This window comes from Sceloporus occidentalis, unplaced genomic scaffold, assembly GCF_023333645.1.
Source record: "Sceloporus occidentalis isolate IW3139 unplaced genomic scaffold, rSceOcc1.0.p SCAF_136, whole genome shotgun sequence".
NCBI lineage: Eukaryota > Metazoa > Chordata > Lepidosauria > Squamata > Phrynosomatidae > Sceloporus > Sceloporus occidentalis.
Window position 1 is genome coordinate 1,082,501 of NW_028317116.1, and position 21,493 is coordinate 1,103,993.

General features: G+C 45.3%; 1 protein-coding gene across 1 annotated transcript in view; it reads left to right on the forward strand.

The window, feature by feature from the left end:
• The window catches only part of LOC149281296 (tensin-1-like), a 51,787-nt gene that overhangs the window by 11,935 nt on the left and 18,359 nt on the right, over nt 1-21,493 (forward strand). The window contains exons 12-13 of the mRNA XM_089499484.1: nt 28-144; nt 18,309-20,027. Of these exons, the coding sequence (XP_089355610.1) occupies nt 28-144; nt 18,309-20,027 (1,836 nt within the window). The remainder of the gene's footprint in view (nt 1-27; nt 145-18,308; nt 20,028-21,493) is intronic.

Below are 21,493 nucleotides of genomic sequence, written 5' to 3' on the forward strand. Positions count from 1 at the left end.
TAAAGGCTCGTTGTTGTTGTTCTGCAGGGATGGAGCATTTGGAGAACGGGCCGAGCGTTTCTGTCGATTACAACACGTCGGATCCGCTCATCCGCTGGGACTCCTACGACAACTTCAATGCGCACCGCGAGGACAGCCTGGAGGGTACGTGTTATACGGGATTATAATCCGACTTCGCTCATAGGGGGCCAATTTACCACGAGGAGCGTTTAATGGAGCGGCGGGGGCTCACTGCTGGGGCGGGGGTCCCTCCGGTAGTTCTTGGAGATTTTGGCTGATATGATGTGGGATGTTGGTTCTCGACAAAAGCAGAAATGTACATTTTTAACGACTTGGTGAAGGAGTTTAAACATGCGCGGGATAGACATACGGCTCCTGAATCTAAGACGAGACCAACGACTGATTAAGGTTTGACTCTTTACAGCCGGAAAAAACGGGGGCCGGATGGGGCCGGTCTGCCACAAGTAGATCCTTAGGCTTTTAGTTTAGCAGTAGTTAATTAAAAAATATATATATATATAATATTCTTTTTTGGGTCTGCAAAATTCAGCTTGTTATACAAAAACATAAAATGATCAGCTCTGTTTGGTTAAAATCTTAGAAATGTTTTTCTTTGATGTGGGGAGAACGGTAAACGACAGAAAAAGTCAATTCTTGGCTTCTTATTTGTAGCCATTTATTGCAACATTTAGTATTTCTCCTGTAAAGCTTGGCTTCTGATTGGCCGACTGCAATCAACAGACGTTTCCACCTCAAAAATAATATGTTGGCCAGAAATAGCAGGAACGGGAAGCGTTATCGCCGTCCAAACCCCCCCCCCAGAAGTGAGTGAGGATTGCAGAGGACGCGGAGGGCAGGGGTGTAAGTGACTCTGGGGAGTGGGGGGGGGGGGAGGCCGTCGGACCTCTCTGCTGGTGGTCTCGTAAACCTAGGAGCGGAGCGGAAGGTGAGAAGTCATGGGATAGAAGCGGTGCAGGTTGTGCCAAGGCAGCTGCTCGGCCGCGCATGACACGGAGGGCGTAACACGCTTTGTCTACATGGAATTGGGGAAACCTCCCCTTCTCTACCGGACGGGGGATCCGCTGACTCCGTCAGTCATCCCGAGAGAACGCTTATTCAACGAACTTTATAATGAATTCTTTTAAACTAAACATAAACGCGTCTTTCGTTGAAATGAATACCTTTTATTTTGCCAACATAGAAAATGGAAGATGATTCCAAATGAGGAAGAGACCTCTGAGGTCCCAGAAGCAGATGTAGCTTTATATATTTTTCGTCGGTTGCCCAATGAACCATATTCTCTTCATTGTTCGAACCTTGAGTTTCCGGGTAACATTCGGAGGGCCGACTCGGACAGGTTTCTCCCGAAAGGGAGCCTTAAAGTCAATCAAGTCGTGATGATTCTGGCGACCTTGGAGTAGAATCTGGCCCTTGCGGCCCCCGCGCCGTGTCCCTAAAACAAGCACTAATGGCCTCTCTGAGTTAAAACGGTCCCGACGCCTCCGTCTATTTAGAAAGGGCAGCCCGTCGCGGCTGAGAGGGGCAGGTGCAGGAATATTACCCCCCCCCCCACAACACTTATCTGTGATTTCCTTAATTTTTTTGCTGATCCTCTATCAGAGCTTTTAGTGCTGACCTTTTTTTTAGCAGATTTCCTGGATAAGGTCAACTGTGTTCAAGCAGGTATGGAACCCTGAGAAAAGCACCAGTCATCCATAAAACCCAGAGCTGCTTAACCATTAAATTAAAAGTGATAAGTGCGATTAGGTTGTCGAGAGATTACTGTGTCTTTAAGACATGCTCTATGATAATTCTTGCAGAAGTTGCCTTCTGAACTCTGCTGTTTTCTATAAAGCCCCCTGAACGCGCCCCGGACCCCCGGAGTCTCTCAACATCAGGAATTCAGATGCCGGGCTTTACATTTGGATATTTAACGAGTTGCCGTAACCCTCCCGCGGCCGTATAAATGTTCTTTCTTGTGGAGCGGCTCACGTCAAGAAGCCTGAGATGGAGAACAGAATAAAAAAAAATAAAAAAATAAAAATAAAAAAAAGCATAAATGAATCAACCGAAGCAGGAGGAGCCGGACCCCGCGGCCGCTGAATAAGTATTTCCATTCTCCTGCGCGGGAGGGACTTCCAGCAAAGGCCTCTCCAAATCTTCAATGAGGGATGTGAGAAAAAAAAAATATGCGCTAAGTGGGCAAATCGGGGGAATTTCTGTCTCCGGGGACGCTGCTCGGTCTTAATTGAGGTCTTGTAATGAAAGCGGTGTGGGGGGGGGGGGACCACAACCCCCCCCCCCCAACAAATTCCATTCTGCGCTGGCAAAGATCAGCCGGGGATTAGAAGGAAGGAACACAGCGCGAACTTGTTCTTTGCTGGCAACGAGGAACAAAAACAAGGGGGGAAAAAAAGGAAAAATAGAAAATAAATTTCGTTGGGCCAGTTACAGGGCGGTGATCTGCCTGAGGATAATGTGAGTTCTCCAACAATTTTGCGTTGAGGTGTTTTTTTCTGTTTAAGGTCACTTTTTGTAACATTACTGAAGCTCCCAGCAGAGGTGGTAGAGGGTAATACAGTGGCAGAATTATCTATATATAGAGATATAGAGGGTGGTAGATTAGTGGAACAGCCTCCCAGCAGAAGTGGTAGAGGCTAATACAGTGAGGGTATTAAACATGCATGGGACAGACATACGGCTCCTGAATCTAAGACAAGACCAACGACTGATTAAGGTTTGAGTCTTTACAGCAGGAGAAACGGGCAGACTAGACGGGGGCCGGATGGGGCCGATCTGCCGGCAGGTTCTGTGTTTCTGTTTGTATGAATTTGCTCCTCCGTCGCTATCTGTAACAGCTTCGGAATGTGAGGATAATAATAAAAGTTTCCTCCCCGTCAGTCTGGCTTTAAATAGTTGCGACGGGGAGGGGGGGGGGGGGCGGGGGATTAATTGGGGGGGGGGGGACAGAGCGTCCGATCCTTCCAGCCCGGTCTTAGGAACGGAGCCAGCGCCGGCTTTTCGCGCAGATCCCAAATGTTCTCCCGGGTTAAATCCAGCTTCCCGTTTCTGTTCTTTACTGCACTCGGCTCTCGTCGTGGAGCCACTCGTAAAAATGTGGGGGGGGGGGGGAGTATTCGTCGTCTTCGCTCTTCCAAGTCTTGTGATTCCTTTTATTAAGAAGGAAAAAAAGGTTAGATTCATCCAGAGATAAGAAGCGCCTGATAAGACGAAAAATGCAAACAATCTCGGTAATACCGGTAATACCGGGATCAGATGAGACTCGGAAGTCTCCGCATTCCAAGTCTTAACGACTTTTTATTTATTTATTAATATTTATGTTTTATTATCAGCCAGCCAGTTCCACCATTGGCGTGAAGGCATGCAAGTGGTTAAATTGCACCACTTACAAACATAGTGCCAGTTTTGGGGGTAGGAGGTCCAGTAGGGTTCGACAAAACCATCTTAATAGCAAGATCCCAAGAATTTTTATTGGAATTTGTTAGAATTCTGTGGTCTGCTGATTTTTAATCATAAAGTTTTTTTAACAATATGTATCAAACCCACATGTGAGCAAATCTCTAGACTGTAAGCAATCTACCATCTTTAGCTGAATTTTCATGTTTTTAAATTCATCTCAAAAACATCATGTCTATGACTTGTGTTTATCCGGTGGAGACCACGCCAGAGCTTACTGTGAGTGGAGATTCTGTTGAAGGACAAACTCAAACTCCAGAATCCAGAAACAAGTAGCCTCCAGACTTTCTCGGATACAATGTTTCTGAAATCAGGACAAATTAGCGGAGATGTTACTCGTTTCTCTGACTTCTGGTAGAATCGTATTTATAAGAGGTAAAAAATATTCTCCTTTCTACTTGTGATGGATCACACGTCCTATTCGTCGGGACATGCTAACCGAAGCCGTCCAGCGCTTGGCAAAATGTCCTGTAACAGGGTTCTTTCTAGGGCCAAAAATCACAGAATTCTCCATCCAAACAGGAAAGAACGTTATGTATGACACCGCTGTCTGGAGTCAGGAGACCTTGAAGTCCTGAATCCTTCTTGGAACGTGTACGGAGTCATCGGCCGAGTCTCGTTGTCCATGATTTGTGGCGCAATCGTGACGGCGACTCAGGTGTGTCAGAGCAGCAAAATAACAAACGCTGAGGTGTCTCCAAAATATGTGTTGTTGGTTCCCTTGTGAAGAGGAAATTTTCCTTGCGCTTTGGTTCTGGGCTGTCCTTGTGGTCAGGATCAGACTGATCTGTTGATGGCGATGTTTCTTCTATAATGGCACAAGTGAGTTAAAGCTTGTGATGTTCCTGTAGGACAGGCCAAGTCGATGTCTGTTCTTGGTTGAGTTCTTCTCTTTGGATGTTGTCTCCAAAGTATATCCTCTGAATAGAAGATGTAAAGTATCTTTTTATCAGTAATAATCCAGCTCCTAATGTGAATGGATAGTTGACCAAGGCCAGATCTAAGCAGAGGACCCCACTTTTTAATTGGCCCAGCAGCAGACAAACTGAAGATACTTAATCTATACCACCTTGTGTGTTCCTCATTGACTGTTCGTTCTGTTCTAGATCTGTTCTAGATTTCCAGCATTCCATTATTAAAACTAACTTAGAAACTGCTAAATCTCAAAGGATTAACATAAAATACCCAGCGTAAATTGGGAGAGTGATTATAGCAGGACCTGCTTTTAAGGAAAAATGTTTAATTTTGGAAACATTTGTATCTCTGGAACACTGTACTGACGATGTAACGGCAAACGCATGACTTATGTTGGTTAGTTTGGATTAGAACGCCCCACCGAATGTTTAATGATGGAACATCTCACGTATTTTCAGATCTGCTGGTTTTTCTCAACCTGTCACTTTTATCCAATCGGCAACCTCCTCTCTTCCCCAGCGGCGCTCTTTATATGGAGCTACGGGCTCCGAGGACTCCGATTGGCTCATACCTCTTGACTAATTGTAAATATTCCTTCGGGTATTTCAAAACATGTTATCGTTTAATCATTCCTGGAATATTTTAAGAACGTTTCTTAACTCACTAATGGAACTGCTGACCCAGAACATTAACAGAGTGCACGGCAATGAATCCAGAAAAGGAGCAGCCTTTCCCTAAGTGGTTACAACTCCTTGAAATCGTATAATTCCCTAATTCCTATGAAACGTTAACTACTTGTTGGGGTAAATTGTCCTACGGTTTAAACTGACAGGGTTATCATCTTTATTGTGACCTCGGTTTTGGTTACATGGTGTTAATTAGTCAGAATGGTGCATCTTCTCCTAGAATCATAAGCTTTACATCCCTTCTTAGACCTTCAAGGGGTTCTATAGGATGACCACTTCTATTTAGAGGTTGACTCTGGCCAGAATATTTAATTGGGGATCTCTTTGGGTCAATGCATATTTTCAAAAGTCATCAAAGCTGGAGCCCAAGGATAATGTAGACACACAAACCACCGAGAAATGATAATCCTCATCAGGAAGACAACTTCGTAGATTCGTAGACTCCAGTTGTGATGTGATGTTCTACCAGCCATAAGGAAAGGAGTGCTGGGTCATACCAATCTTAATATCTGGGTTCTAAGACTTTTATTTTCTCAAGAATAAACCGATGATAATCAAGATTTTTCTTCCATGTGACTGGATTCATTGGTACATCTCAGATCTTCACAACCGGTTCTTGGCTGGAAACGGGTCCTCTTGGCTGATGGAGAGAGACCGTTTAACCCAACCCTAGGTGTTCTCCCTTACACAAAGCTGTTCTCTTGGCCAGAGATCGCGGGGCTGCTTTTAGCAAGGCTTGGCGCCAGCGTTGAAATGCTACATTTAAGTTTAACATGAAATGTCGCTACTGTCTGGCTGCCAGCTTACCTTCTCCTTCTGGAAACCGGCAGCCCATGAGTTTGTGAGTAGATTCCAGGTAGAGTTTATTAATCTCGGGGACTCAGCCATGTGTTACTATATAGCAATAAATGACGTCACTCACTACGTAAAGACGGGGGTCCGAAAATTACTCCAAAATATGGATATAAAAGTGCCATATGTTTGACTGGCGTTGGATAGAAGACGAACGGATTGTTCTGGGCACACGGTGTTCCTTCTGGGTACTAAATGGAAGAATCTGATTATTTTGGTGACTGTTCCGTGGGGGAGCTGACGTATGTAAAATCTTAAGACGTTCACATTGTCCACCGGATCAGATGGCCCCAAGGATCCAAAACACCCTGTTACACAGTTATTCATATCGAATGATACAATGTTTTTAAATTAAGTGGCCTCTACAATTCTTTCAGGTTTTTTTGAAGCCTATTGACACAGATTGAGTAGAAATAAGCCATATTCAAACCCAACCTTGTGTAAATTCCATAGGATGTACCTTCGCTTCCTTTTCTCGGGATTTCCATGATTATTCCTCCCCATTAGCAGCAGCTTCCTGATAACAAGGTCCCAACAAGAGCTTGCTGGTTGTTACGAGGATCCAATGATCCACAGAAAACAAGATCAAACGTTATCTGGATCCAATAAAAAATGATTTTGTTGAGCTGATATCGCATAAGCGTGAGATCCCAGTGGAGACCTGGTCTAGGATGGAGAATGGTGACGGTGAGGGCAGGGTGGTATGGGGTAATGGTTTATGTGGCCTGTACATGGAGGTAAATGAAAGTCAAACATATGGGGGTGGAGCGATGTGGTTGGGGTAACTGGCAGAGGGTTAACACTGGGGGGGGGGCAGAGAGAATGATGGGGGTTTTAAAAGGAGAGAAATAATGGACTTTCTCTGATAAAGCTCTTTATGACCTCAAGTACCGGCTCATCAGCTGGACTCAATCTTCTTTTTTGATTGGATAAAAAACTTGCCAGTTCTTGCCAGACTTTTTTTTGTTACTTTGTGTCTCTTCCCAGTAGGAGTAAATAAACCGAATTCTCCAGATTTTGCTCTAGAAATGTGATAATATTCCTCGTTTCCCTGGAATTTGATGTAGAGGATTTAGTTTTTGAGTATTTTCAGGTTCCCGTCGAACACAAGGATATCTGTCTCTGTTCTTTCATCTGTGAACTTTGAAAGTGAATCCGTTTTGGGCCGAAGAAGGAAATAACGAAGATAATGATTCGCTTGTGTGTTTTTTTTTATTTTTTTTTATCTGCTTCATTAGAATTCTTCGCAGGGATTGTCTAAAAATGTCAGAATAACCCCATTCACCGGGGGGGGAATTTACATAATAAATGCAGCTCGTTCTCAGGCAGCGGCGGTAATATATGTAACGAGGAACCCGCCTGCGTGGGGCTTTTGTGCCATGGAATTCAGGACAGGACAGTTAGAAGATCTCGTCGCATTAACAGTGCCTCCTGCCTTTTGTGAGCCCCCATCCCCCCCCTCCGTCGCGTGACGTTCACCATTTTCAGTAGGAAAATAGAAAGGTCCGCACCGGCCTTGCCCTGCCCGTATCCTGTACGGCGCGGCCTTCTTGGCTATTATATGTTATTGTGGTTTGGTGTCCTGCTTGACGGGGGTTTTATTTTTCCTGTGTTGCCCCGATGATTTCTCACAGATCCTCTTTTCGCAGCAGGGCATTATTCACTAAGCCCCGAGTCTTGGAGTTAGGATTTGCAGCTCAGGGGAACTCGGCTGCACTTGGGTGGGGTTTATTTGTTAGTTTCTCAAACGGCGTTCTGTTGCACGGAGTCCCCGTTGAGCCCATTGTACAGCGCTGGGGAATATGGTGGTGCTATATTAACCAATACTTAATAATAATCTCAGGTGGAGAGTAGAGTTTTATCTCTGAATCCGTGAGTGAGGTTTTCCATGTTTTTTGGTAGAAAACAGTTATCGCTCCATTAGGGTAATTCTCCAAACATCGCTACATTGGGCAGGAGCAAAAACGGGGCAATAATGAGTGGAAAATTGCACTGCCGCTGCGTGGGGGCAAATTGCTGCCCAGGAGGCCTCCCTCTTCGAGTAGCTCCATGATATCAGTGGGTGGAGCTAAATTGACAGTGGGTGGAGCTTGTGACATTGTGGGTAGGGCTAGTCCTAACCTTTTTCTTCTATAGGGGGAGGGGGAATAGCCATGGGGGGGGTATCGAGTGTCCCGCATTTTCTTCCGGAAATAAACGCTGGCGTCTGCACCAAACTGGAAATAGGCTCGTATTTTGGGGGCGTTTGGAAGTCTGCTGGATACAGTAACACATCTATAAAAGTAAAAGGATCGCAACGTCGGAGGGAATGATTTATTTTTTTTTAAAATAATTTTTAGGGGAAAAAAAACCCAGAAATATGCAAACCGATGCTTTTCCATCACTGACGCTGCTGGTCCAGAAAATTAGCGGAAAGGACAACTTTGTGAAAGCGAATGAATAATGAAAAATAACAGTTGCCTTTGCGCCTGATTTTGTGCCCCATTATAGTAAAAGGTTAGCGAGGGGAAAAAGATGATGTCACACACAGGACCGCCCACATTATGTGTGCAATATTATGCCTTCATATGACCTAGGTATGGCATCTTTGGTCAGGGGCAGTTCCCCGTAAAGATGTTGTTCATGCATACATGTTTGGCGATAGTCCTGAAGATTGGAGCACCCGCAAGTCCTGTGAAGTCCAGGCCAGATAAGGACTATTGGCAGCTATGACCACTGCGGTGTAGACCGGGTTTGCTGAGCGGGTAGGACAGGCTCGGTTTGGGGGCCCACATCAGCCATGTTTGCCAGGACATTTACATGCGATGCTCGCCAGCACAAATTCCTGCGCCCTGCAAAATATATAACCTTATTGTAGCGAGTTACCCTGTTGTACCTCGCACACACTGCAGGGGGCAGCACTTGGATGGACGCTGCGGCTGCTGTGGTTTTTATAGTCCGTGCCCCTGCCCAAACGTATGACAGGTGCCATTTAAAGAGAAGACCCACGTGTAGGGGAAGGAGGGGCAACGGTGTGTCTATACTGCGGACAACTGCCCGCCGCACTCAACATTTATTGGACCCCCATGAGGGATTTTACTATGTAAAGAAGAAGAAGAACGCATGCAGTTATTGGATAAAACGCTTGCGGAAAAGGAGAGGAGACTTGGCATTTTTGCGAGGAATTCTTTGTGATGTCATCACTCTGCCAAGATATGCGCTGAAAAACTATAATAAAAATAAAAGTAATTTTTTTAATCAAGTATTTTTTATTTTTACATTTAATTTTTTATAGTATTTTATTTTTTTTGTTTTTTAATTTACCATTTTTTATAACTGCAGAAGATGTATTGGGTGTATATAGATTGATTTTTCCTTAAAAAGGAGTTAAAAACATGAATTATCTGCAATTAAGTTCCGTGTATTTTGCCAACATTTGTTCTTTGTCAAATTCTCCTGTAATATTTCCTTAAATTCACAGCTTTTTTTTCTACCTTCGGCTATTTTGAGAGATTTGTGGCTTCTGTTAAATTTGACATCTGCGCTTCACTGTTCACATGGGGGGGGAATTAGCTGTATAGCTGCAAACTGTCTCGTTTCACATCTATTAAGTAAACAAATAAAAAAAAACTCCTCCTGGCATATAGTTATTCCAGAAAAAATGAAGTAATTTTATTAAAAATAGTTAGTTTAATAGAATGCAGTTTTGGGTACTTCTGCTTTAGGGGGTGTGGTTAGAGGCGTGACTAGAGGCGGGGTTTTATGCAGACTTTTTATGTGCCCTATCGCTGGGTATTTGTGAAACCGAATGGGGCATTTAGAAGAAGAATAATGGGGTTTATTTACCCCGTTTAATTTATAAAGCCGTTTCCTGCTGTTTCTATACACATTACCGGGGCTTTTAGGGCAGTAGAACCCTGCGATACCCTCATACCAGCAAACATTCCATTATATGAGCTACCCCAAAATTAACAATTTTGAAATTGTTGCAACACCAATAACGTCATCCCTAATACCTTTCCAGAAATATTTTGTTACTCTTGTAAATGTTACCTCATTCATAAATTATACCGGGAACACTTTTATTGTCATGTGACACAAACGCAGGCACTGATTGGTGGTTACCGTAGAAACAGAAAAAAGCCTCTGGATCATACAGAATTCAAGGTCATATTCACTAAGGTTTGCTTAAAATACTAGAAGGGGGCCTTTAATGTTTAGAGTAATGTCACTGTTAACTCTTCGCACCCCACTGGTACTCCAAGGGTTATAAGCATAAGGAATTATGGGGAAGGCTCTGGATTTGGCAGCCATGGGGTATACGAGAGACACAGCGGGCTGAATGTTCCCCAAACATCTGGATTTGCTCTGCTTACAGTATGAAGTCCCGCGCATGTTTGCAGAGCGGTTTACTTTTCGGGGAGGACTTAACACCGAGTGGAAAGAGGCATGAAGTCAGGGTGCTTGGAACGTGGAGTTCGCTCACAGGAATGTTCCTGCTTCCTCGCAAAATGACACAAAGCAAGTTTTTATTTATTGTCATCATTTTATTTTTTTCCAGCCATAGTCAAGGTCATTTTTTCCTCCCCATTGAACTATTAAGCATCTCCCACGGGAAGAAAGAAAAAATGAAACCTATGGTTTTTAGAATATTTGAGAGAACCAGAAAGCTGGTTTAATTAACAGAAAATGTTTATCTCATTAACAGAAAGTATTTAAAAACTTTCCATTTGGGGTTTATAGCAGGAGAAACGGGCGACTAGACGGGGGCCGAGTGGGGCCGAGTATCTGTGTTTAGCTGATTGGACAATTCCATTGGTTGCCATGGTGATAAGACCATTTTCCTTTGTTCCAGAATCACTTTTTTTACACATAACACCTACATTTGCAGAGACGACGTGAAGAAAGAAACGTTTTGCTTTAGAGAAAGATGCGTAACGATCGCGTTTATTTTTTAAAAGTATATATTTTTTGTAGATATTTTATAAAAAGTACCAAGTACACTAATGTTCTTATTCTATTATCTGCTTTTTTATGACAAGAAACTAACTCCCGAAGAAAAACAAACAAAAAAAATTCTGATTTCCACCTTATAACATTGAACACCCCCCCGACTAGTAACTTTTTCGGCTGGCTAGCAAATCTAAGTAAAAATTCCCCAGCCCTTTCATTTGCCCCGGCACCAGCTCCCTGCCCCTGCAGCTGTATAGGGAAAAAGTTGCCCCCCTGCAGTTCTTTTTCTGCGCTGATGTCATTTTTAAATGACTTGGCTGCCGGCTGACAGACCAAACCCCCGGCATCCAGCTGGCGGGGCTGACAGAGCCTCTCTCTCTCCCAGTACGAGCCAGCGGCTCCCAGTGGCAGACACTCCTCCCGCTCTCTGGACTTGGTGCGTTACAATGTATCGGAGAAGCTTGTTTACAGCTCACATCCCCTCCCGGAGCTGAGCGAGCGATCCCGAGCGCCCGGCAGCCGGTGAGTTCGACCCCGACAGCTTTCGCAGCCCCAGACAGACCTTTACAACTATCTTTCCTTCTGGAGCAGCGTGACACGCTCTTTTAAACCCCCCAAAAATCAGGTACTTTTTCTTTAAAGATCCATCCAACCCGATCCATCAACGTGATTTAATGGTGAAAATGTCTAATTTTAACCCAAACAATGAGTTATTTTGCTTTTCTTTGCCTCCAAAGGCTACGTTCTTAAATCTCGAGTGTTCTTTTTCCTTCTTGTTTGCTTTTTTTGGGTGGGAGGCGGATTTAACTGACTATGTGGCAGAGGCATGCGAAGGAATGTATTACTCAGAGCTCTGGCACTCAAAGAGTTACATCCCCCCCTCTGGCACTCTAAGAGTTATGTTTCCCCTGAGACCTGCGATGTGTACAGTGTTGTCTGGTTAGCTTGGTTCCAGATTTTGGGGTATTTTCTTTCCTTTCGGGGCGTTACTTTACCAAACCCCCTTAACCCCTTAAAGCTTTTAACCCATGAAGAGAGACAGAGGGAGAAGCGCATTCATTATCAACCTCTTTGGTACCCAAAGGGTGGATCTGCTCACAAAAAGCACAAGAGAAAAAAAGAGGCGTTAAGGCAGAAAAGCAGGGGTTAAATAACCCAGACTGTGCTTCCTTCCTGTGAACCTTCCCAGATCCGCGTCCCCTCGATACCGCCGTATGACGCTGCAGTGTACCCGCATTATGACATGGATGCTTTATTAACCCTTTCATACCCAGACTGGGCGGATCGGCGAAGGGAGCCGTTGATTTTTTATTTTTTTTTATTCAAGGTCACCGATGGTTTACTTGTTAACGTTTTTGTTGACTTAACTGTAAACTTCCGCTACTTAGAAAGTTACAAAGTGTTTCTCCGCCGCGTTCCGAGCTGTTTGAAGACAATAAGCGTGGATCGTTTATTTGACGGGTGGGAAACGGCACAAAGTATCAGATTGTTGGCGTGGGCTGCACCCCGGGGGGTGAGAGATGTTAGGGGGTCCCCCCCCTCGTGCAACAGAGCTGTCATGGTTAATATTCTACATGTTCGCTGTTTCTTCTTATGGATCTGCTACAATGTTAAGTTCTGTTGGCTGGGTGAACATACTGGGAGTTGCATTTCAATAATATATATTGACAGAATGATGGTTGAATTGAAACTTTTTTTTTTTTTTTTTTACCCTGGCTATGATGTCATGTGATGTCAGCGAGAGGGGCTCCAAGTCTGGAGCCTGGTACATTGCAGGGTCCTTTTGGACGGCAACTCTCATCATCCTCAGTAAGCCAAAGGCTGCGTGTGCCACAATGATCGGTTGTTGTGGATGGGACTTATGTTTCTGTCCAGGGACAAGCGAACTCTTCCATCCCATCGATGTTCGTGGTGCTCCTTTAAATATGTGGAGGAGAGAAGGAATGCGATGGAAAGATTTAAATACATAAAGGAGGGGAAACGTTACCCCGAGAGGCCAGAACGTAAAACTAGAGGGCCAGAGGCTGAGATGGAATGCAATGAAGTTTTACTTTACTGAGAGGGTGGTAGATAAGTGGAACAGCCTCCCAGCAGAAGTGGTAGAGGGTAATACAGTGAGGGGCCGATCTGCCGGCTGCGCAGAGCTGTGTTGCTGGATTCTGTTTTACTGGAGGGCAGAGGAATCGAGGAAGGGCACAATAATCGAGGGTCCGCTCCCTTTCTGCTGCTGCCTATAACACACAGGTATGCAGGGTACCTGATGAACTTATAGCTGGGGGTGCCAAAAGCAGCCCCCGCTGTTACCTTGTAGCAAATAACGCTATGGTCATGGATAGAGAGGGCCACCCATAAGGAAGATGGTCTTAGTGGCCGTAGTGACCTCGGACGTGTGAGGATGAGTGAGCGTGTGAGTGTGTGAGGGTGCGTGTGAGTGAGGGTGCGTGTGAGTGAGTGTGAGTGAACGCTGTAATTGTTTGCATTCTTGAGCTCGGAGCGTTTATCAGAAGTCATGCGGCTGAGCGCGGTGTTATTGCTCCCCGGATTAAGTGTAATGGAATCTGCGTGTTTATGGAGGGGCTGTGCCGCCCGCAAAGTGTGTGACGGAGCTCAGGAAGCGGAGCGAGGAGGGAGAGCGACTGCGGGGCCCCGTCAACTAAAAACCTCACGGCTCCCTATGAACAGAGACTCGCTGCGGCGTTACTACGGGGTCTGCATCCGACTTCATACTCTCCTCTGATTTAATGACATCTGAGCCTCCTGATTGGTGCTTTACTCCCTGCTATACCACAGCTGGAATCCCTGCTTGAGCACAGGGGCTCTCATTCACAATATCTTTACCTCCTGACAAGTCATGGTTTCCGTAACGACCGATATTAGAACCATTTGGCTGCCAACATCAGCAAGTCGCTGTGCGATGGGCTATTAAAGGGTTAACATGTAGAGTCCCAAAGCCAGACGATTCACATGTTCACATTACTCCTCGCAAAAAGTGTTAAAGATGGGAGTAGTCTAACAGGGAATGTTAACCCTGCAGAGTTATTTTCCCTGTGCAGCTGTTCCGGCCGGTGCTCTCCCCCTTTTTTTACGTTCTCCCCCTTCACTATTTTTACGTTCCCGCACACTATTTATAATTCTTTTATTGATCTCCTTGTCGCAGGACGAGACTCCGAAACATGGCAGCCGCGTCTCCCCCTCCCCCTCCCTCATTTATTATTCACGGGTCGGTTCCAGTAATGGGTTCTGGATCTTTCCGTATCGATCGGGCGATCCGGACCTCCGGGTTCCGGGTCTCGCAGTGGGATATTTCCGCCCCGATTCGTTACGCTGCAGGCTTTGAGGAGTAACGGGCCGTCCTCCCGACATCTGCCTCCGATCCTACATTTCCCTTTTTTCTGGGTAATTTGTCCGCGTAAAACATCTGCGAGCGCAACATCGTAACCAGTGTTTGGAAAACATTCTTCGGCGACCCCTCTGCTTATGTTTTATGTCAAAAGCGGACATTTTTAAATATTTTTTTTAATGTTTTTTTTTAAAGAAATCTTTCAACTGGAGTTCCATTTTTTTAGGCTCTACTGAGAGGGTGATAGATAAGTGGAACAGCCTCCCAGTAGGAGTGGTAGAGGGCGACTAGACGGGGGCCGGATGGGGCCGATCTGCCGGCAGGTTCTGGGTTTCAGAGGTTGCCTCATTGCTACAAACCAGACTTTATTTTCCTATCACACAGATATTGGTTAGTAACCATTTAGGGCATCAATGCCACCTCCATACCACCCCCTGAGTCCTGCACCAGTTATAAAGAACGTTCCGTGTAGTACGTGATGGCTTCTCTCTTTCGGTAATTCTCATTATGTGCGTCCTGGGAACCGTGGGAACTTTTGGGAAGCCATGCCGGCTGGGGGGGGGGTGGCTTTATACTGAGGATGGGATTTCCCAGGGGCCGATATATTTACCCCTGGCGGAGGTGCAGAAACTGTACGATAAACGAAGAACAATGAGCAGGGAGAGTGAAATAAAGCAGATTGTGCGTCTCGCAGCGACAAGGAAAATAGACAGAGACAGGAGGAGACAGCTGGGTGACAGAGAACAAGAAAGTGTCACAGCAGGGGTGGCAGAGACAGCAAACAGACGGGGCAGGACAAATAGACAGCTACTGGCTCAGAGATGTGCGGAAAGCTGGGGGCTGAGAGACAGGCGGGACACAGCGAGACCTACGAGGAGCTGCGAGCTACAGAGACAGCCAGAAAATACAGAGAGAGAGAGAGAGACACTGAGAGCGCTATTAGCTAGAGACAGGCCGGATACACAGACATTCAGAACCTCATAGATAAAGAGACAGCCAGGGGCCGGAGACACAGAGAACTCTTTTATTAATGAGACAGATTCCCGTTAATACGCCGAGAAATAATAAGATTTCCTATTATAATCGGATTGGCTCTTACCATCTGGCTGCGGCCTATCGCTTCCTGCCAATTATAATAATAAGGGTCAGCGATCAAAGCCGAGGAGGATCGGGGTCCCCAGCTTTTGTCTCCCCATCAAACCAAACCCTTAACCGACACAATGCTTTGCGAAGACTTCGCTCCTTAGTGTACCTGCGCCATGAAAACCATCCTCTACCTGACCTCCGACCGTACGTGGAAGCAAAATCTCATCTTTTTGTTTTTCTTCCCCTCTGTAGACGACGTGACCCTCACTCACCGGAACACGCTCTATAGCGTCTGCTGGGATGCCATTCCTTGCAATAATGACTTAAAAAAAAAAAATAAGTAGCACATGTTTTCACCAGTCCTTTCCAGACCCCCTTTCATGTGCCAGGGTATATTTCCGCACTTAGTGAGTCATGCCCCATTACTGCATGGTGCTTGTTTGGCACGTAATTCGGGGCTGGTTGTTCGCCGTCGGGCTCCTCTCGCCTCCACCCTTGGGCTTCAGAGTGAATCAGCCTCTCCGAAGCTTCCCAGAGGGTATAAAAATATCCCCGGTCCTGGCGGCTTGGGGTGCGGTGCGGTGAATCACAAGCTGACGGTGGCAGCCGCTATCTTAATAAAAACAAAAAAAGGCAAAATGATTTTTAAAAAAGGATGAGGTTTATTCTGATGTTAAGGAATATTTTATCTTTTCCTCTAGAATGTCTTAGAAAGACGGCTTTGAATGCCAAGGAGGGACAGCATGTAACACCCCCCCCCCCCCAGCATTCAGTTATCTCAAAAATGTGAATTATGTTAGAATGATGGCGCGAGGACGCGCTGTACAGATGTTCTGAGAAGTAACTACAGGAACCATAACTCATGGAGAGAATTTAGGCAACTCATTAAAATAGTCAAGGTAACCCCTCTGGCTTATGAGATCAAGCGGCCCGTCACCTTTCGATAAATCTAGACCCGCTTTACAGCCACAAAGTCCTATTATTGCATTAATCAATCACTTGATACATTGATGCAAGCCTTAAAAATGTTTTTTTTTTACACCCCACTCTGCCTCTCAAAGAGTTAAACACGGCAATGCGATAACCAAGAGTCCGAGTTGAGAAGAGAATACAACCTGTATCTCTCCACCGTCTGTTAAACTACAAGTCCCATGATCCCCGTCCTTTGCTGGTAGAGTATAATGAAGTCACTGGGGCATCCAGTTGGACCACTGGTTCATACTGGAGGAGCCAATTGAACCCAACCACCACTCAGTGTCTTGGACATCCTTGTCTTCTTCTGCAGGCTCTAAACCCTTACCCCCCTAGCACCGTTACTTGTTACTTGTTTCAATGAAGTAAAAGGTAACATCTTAAAGAAAACCTTTAGAATTCAACTCATATTTTACTTATATATTCGATATAAAGGCTAAAAAGTGTCCTAATGATCTCGGTTCTTTAGCCATCGCACACCGACGGGTTCCAACATCCTACTCCGGTGCCATCAACGGCTGTAGAGCCCGGCGGCGTCACCCATGAGGCTCTTCAAAGTCAACTTTGGAAGACAGAGCATGACATTTCTCTAAGATCAGGAATCCGTTCCTCTCGGCCGTTCCAGAGACTTTCCGCCATGCGTTGGCTCAAAAGCCAGGAAAATGTGACCCATTTCCGTAGTTCTGTAGATTGTCCTTTACTTGGGAACAAAGCAAACTGCGGCGTGGAGTGACAGGCAAAAGAGATACTGACCCGGCGGGACCGGGACATTTAATGCTGGGAAAAAAAAACCTGAAAGTTTTATGTGAAACTCATTAATATAAAAAAATAGTTGATAATGATGGCAGATCGTATATTCTTTTACATTATACACTCTTTCAAAAGTTTGGGGTCACTCAGCTGTTTTCATGGAAAACAAGGAGATTTCTGGCTGTAACATAATTACAAAAAGGGTTTCTAACCATCAATTAGCCTTTTAAACTTAAACTTGAATCAGCGAACACAACGTGCCATTGGAACCCATGAGTGATGGGAGTGATAAAGGGCCACTGGAACACAGGAGTGATGGGAGTGATAAAGGGCCATTGGAACCCAGGAGTGATGGGAGTGATAAAGGGCCATTGGAACACAGGAGTGATGGGAGTGATAAAGGGCCATTGGAACACAGGAGTGATGGGAGTGATAAAGGGCCATTGGAACCCAGGAGTGATGGGAGTGATAAAGGGCCATTGGAACACAGGAGTGATGGGAGTGATAAAGGGCCATGGGAACACAGGAGTGATGGGAGTGATAAAGGGCCTTTGTACGCCTATGAAGAGATTCCATTAAAAATCAGCCGTTTCCAGCTACAATAGTCGTTCACAACATTAACCCCGTCTGCACTGGATTTCTGACCCATTTCATGTTACTTTAACAGACAAAATGTGACCCCAAACCTTTGAACGGTAGTGTAGATAACCTACCGAAAGTGTAGGTGTAGTGGCTGGAATATTTCATTTTGTGTACGAACATCAGATATAAAATGTAATTTTTACAAATAGAAACAAAACAAAGTATCACTTGGGGAAAACTTTCCAAAAAATAAAAGGCTTTCTGAAGCCAGTGATAGTTTTCGTGGATAATCGATTCCCGTATGTTTGTGCACCGCTTTCCAAAACTCCATTATCTCACGCATTAAGAGAAGCTGTTGTTGAAGCCACCGGGTAATTGTGGGAGACTTAAGTGCTTGGATTGGGGACGGACTCCTGTGGGGTTGCATCGATTGCGCTTAAATGAACAATAAATTAGATTTATGACCCGATATTCCACTTGCTGAGAAATTTTAATGCCATTTATTCTTGGATAGAAATTGATATCAGAGCTGAGCTTGAGGTCTAAGCGGTCTCGAGAAGGAGACGCTATGACTGTGCCATGGCTTTAATCGAGGTTTAATATCGTTCTGAGGCATATTTTGGAATGAAACATGTTAATGCGTTTGGTTATCGGCGAATCACGTTTGACATTGAAAGTACAAGAGCACTAACAATGTTTCTCTCTTCATTTTGTAGAAGTTGGACACACTCAAGGACCATTGGACGGAAGCCTGTACGCCAAAGTGAAAAAGAAAGATTCCACCAACGGGAGTACAAGCACAGTTAACGCCAGCGGTATCCCCCTGTCCGCTGCGCCCAACCATATTGAACACACTTTGTCGGTGAGCAGCGACTCGGGTAATTCAACAGCTTCCACCAAAACCGACAAGACCGATGAGCACGCGGCCAATGCAGCGGCCAGCCAAGGGTTGACGCCCGAGGAGAAGCAAGAGCTTGAACGTCTTTTGAGTGGCTTTGGCTTGGAAACAGAAGCACAGATGCACAATCTAAATCCGGGCACATCGGTAGCAGGAGGAATGCTGCATGTGGTGCCGGCACAGGTGCACGTCAACGGAGACAGCACATCACCACCAGCTGAACGGGAGACGGACATTCTAGACGATGACCTCCCTAACCATGATGGCCACAGTGTTGGGAGCTTGGGCACCCTATCTTCCTTCGATGTTACCCCCAATGTACATGAGACTGGATTCCAGGACTCGACTCATATGAGCATACCTTTATTAACCAACGGCCCACCCGCAATTAACGGCCTAGATAAGCTACACAAGCTTGACTTTAATAGCAAGGAGACAATGATAAACGGTGGATATCCATACAACAACCAGAATGTCTTAAGGAACACTACTGTCCCCCATTCTCAGGTTGTAGGTCACATGAGACCATCGGCATCGGCCCAGGAAAATCTGTCGGCGTATCCAGTAAACCAACCAGTGGTGTACACGTGGGGACAGCCTCAACTCTCAACACAAAAGCACTTATACTATTATGACCCCAATGGGATGTACCGTTCTCAGTCTTTCACGGCTTCGGATCCTGGAAAATTTGATGCTGATGATCAGCTGCCCCAAGCACCGGCTCGAAGTGTCAGCAGCAGAGAGGCAGTTCAGAGGGGTCTCAACTCGTGGCAGCAGGGTGGAAGCAGACCCCCTTCTCGTCAACAAGACGGGACAACTGAGAACCAAGTTCTCAGCCCGAGTCCTCAGCCAAGCACTTTTCAGACTGTTCCTCAGAGTCACAGCATCCCCGAGTTTCCCAAACTGGCCTCGCAGCAGGAGATTGAGCAGTCTATTGAAGCACTTAACATGCTAATGCTGGACCTTGACCCCTCGTTCTCCCACTTGCCCAAATCTCAAAGTGTACCGGTTGCCCCAAGAGAGGAGAGAATTGCCCCAGTGCCGGGGTCGCTCTCTGCCCAACCATCATTTGGATTGTATAGCCAACCTTCTTCGCAGGTGGCTCCTCCAAAAATAAGCAATTCGTATATCACTACACCACCTGGCATGGGGCAAAGTATCACTATTACTTCTAACCAGCCTTACGGACCTTCAGAGCAAGGTCCACGAGCATACGAAGCTCTCGAACTGACTCGGCCCCTTGAGACAGACCGGGTTCTGAACGATTACAGGGAGCCCTATTCAATGCCGACGTTCACCCCTTACAACTATTCAACCCAACAGCCATCTTTGGGTCTTGTTCGAAGCTACAGCTACGGCACCGGCAGCAGCGCCACTCCTTCCTCTGTGCCGCCGCTTTCTGCTTTTATGCAAGCGAGTCCACAACAGTCTGTCGTGACGTCCCCGGTCGCACCGGCCACTGCCGTTCAAAACCCACCTTTGGCCAGAGAAGACGAACATTACGACGTAGTAGGGCTTGTCGCTCACCGAGTTGCAGGTAACTCATTCTTATACTGTGCATTTTAATATTTAACGTTATGATGTCATTTGGCCAAACTATAGCATGAAGCCTTCTGCCCTTTCTCTGAAGCTCTCCCCAAAAAATTCCAATAACCGATCGCCAGAATCTCAAAAAAATGCGTTTTTATGGGCTTCCTATTCCTACCAGCATGTATGTAAATGTATAGATTTTTATATCTGTCTACAAAGTAACCGTTTTGTAAGAGTGGCCGTAAAGGTCTTCGTAAAGACGCTCCTGTAGAAGCGGTCAACATTCTGGACCCGTCGTCGGGTTTGCGAACCCCGCCATTAATTCAGCCGCTGAAACCCGTTGGCCGCGCTTTTGCCTGAGCTGTCAATCACAGTTTAGTAATTTAGTCTAAAACGGTCAGAACAAGGAATGTGTAGTTCTAGCTTCTGGGACAAAATAAGTAAGATCTTGCTAGACCTTTGGCCAGCGTTACTCGTATCATCTTGCCTGTCCTGAGACCGCATCGTTAGGTATTTTAACCCAAATCCTTTTTTTTTTTTCTATTTACTTACTATGATGATTACTAAACACTCTGGTGAAATATCTGGATGGTAAATACTCGCCACTTACGGAGTATGTTTGGAATTTATTGACCACGGACATTCGTCTTGCGGCCCGCCGTACATTCCGTCCAACTCCAGCCGTTTCTAAACACTCGGCTTTCTGTAATTCTGCTGGGTTTCTGGCCAAAGCCAAGTGTTTGCACAGAATTATCGCACGGGGAGGAAAAAATGTCAATTACCAGCAATCGTTAAAAGCATTACGTTTTGTTATACTTAATGGTTGCCTTCCCCGGGACAGTAAATGCATTGATAAAGCTGACTCCAGGATAGGTAATAAAGCACTGATTTATGCACTAAGGCACTCTTGTGGTTACAGCCCCACAGCAAAAGCTACAAGGATGATCCTGGCGCGTTTTACGTTTGCTGCCCCAGATTTTTTAATGAATATTTGCACGTAAATATATTTCAGAATATTGTAAAAGTCCTGTTTTTTGAAGCAATTGCCCTCAAGCTAAGGATTTATACTCTGATGACTGTAACCCTTCAATGCCATATCACATTTTATGCACCCCACATGACCTTTTTAAAGTAATTTTCACCTGTTTTTTCTGGTTTAAAAACATATTCTTATTAACACTGACATGGTACCCTGTATAAAAAATAACTTCCTGTATTTGTCCCAATCTGGGATAAAATATTGTTATTACTTTCCTCCGTTCCGTCTTTCTTTCCTCTGTTCTTTTTTTCTTTCTTTCTTTCCTCCTTTATTTCTTCCTTTGCGCCTTTCCTCTCCTCTCTTCTGTCTTTCTTTTCTCCTGTTTCTCTCGCCTTTTTTCTTTCTCGCCTTTTTTCTTTCTTTCTCTCTTTCCTCCTTTATTTCTTCCTTTGCGCCTTTCCTCTCCTCTCTTCTGTCTTTCTTTTCTCCTGTTT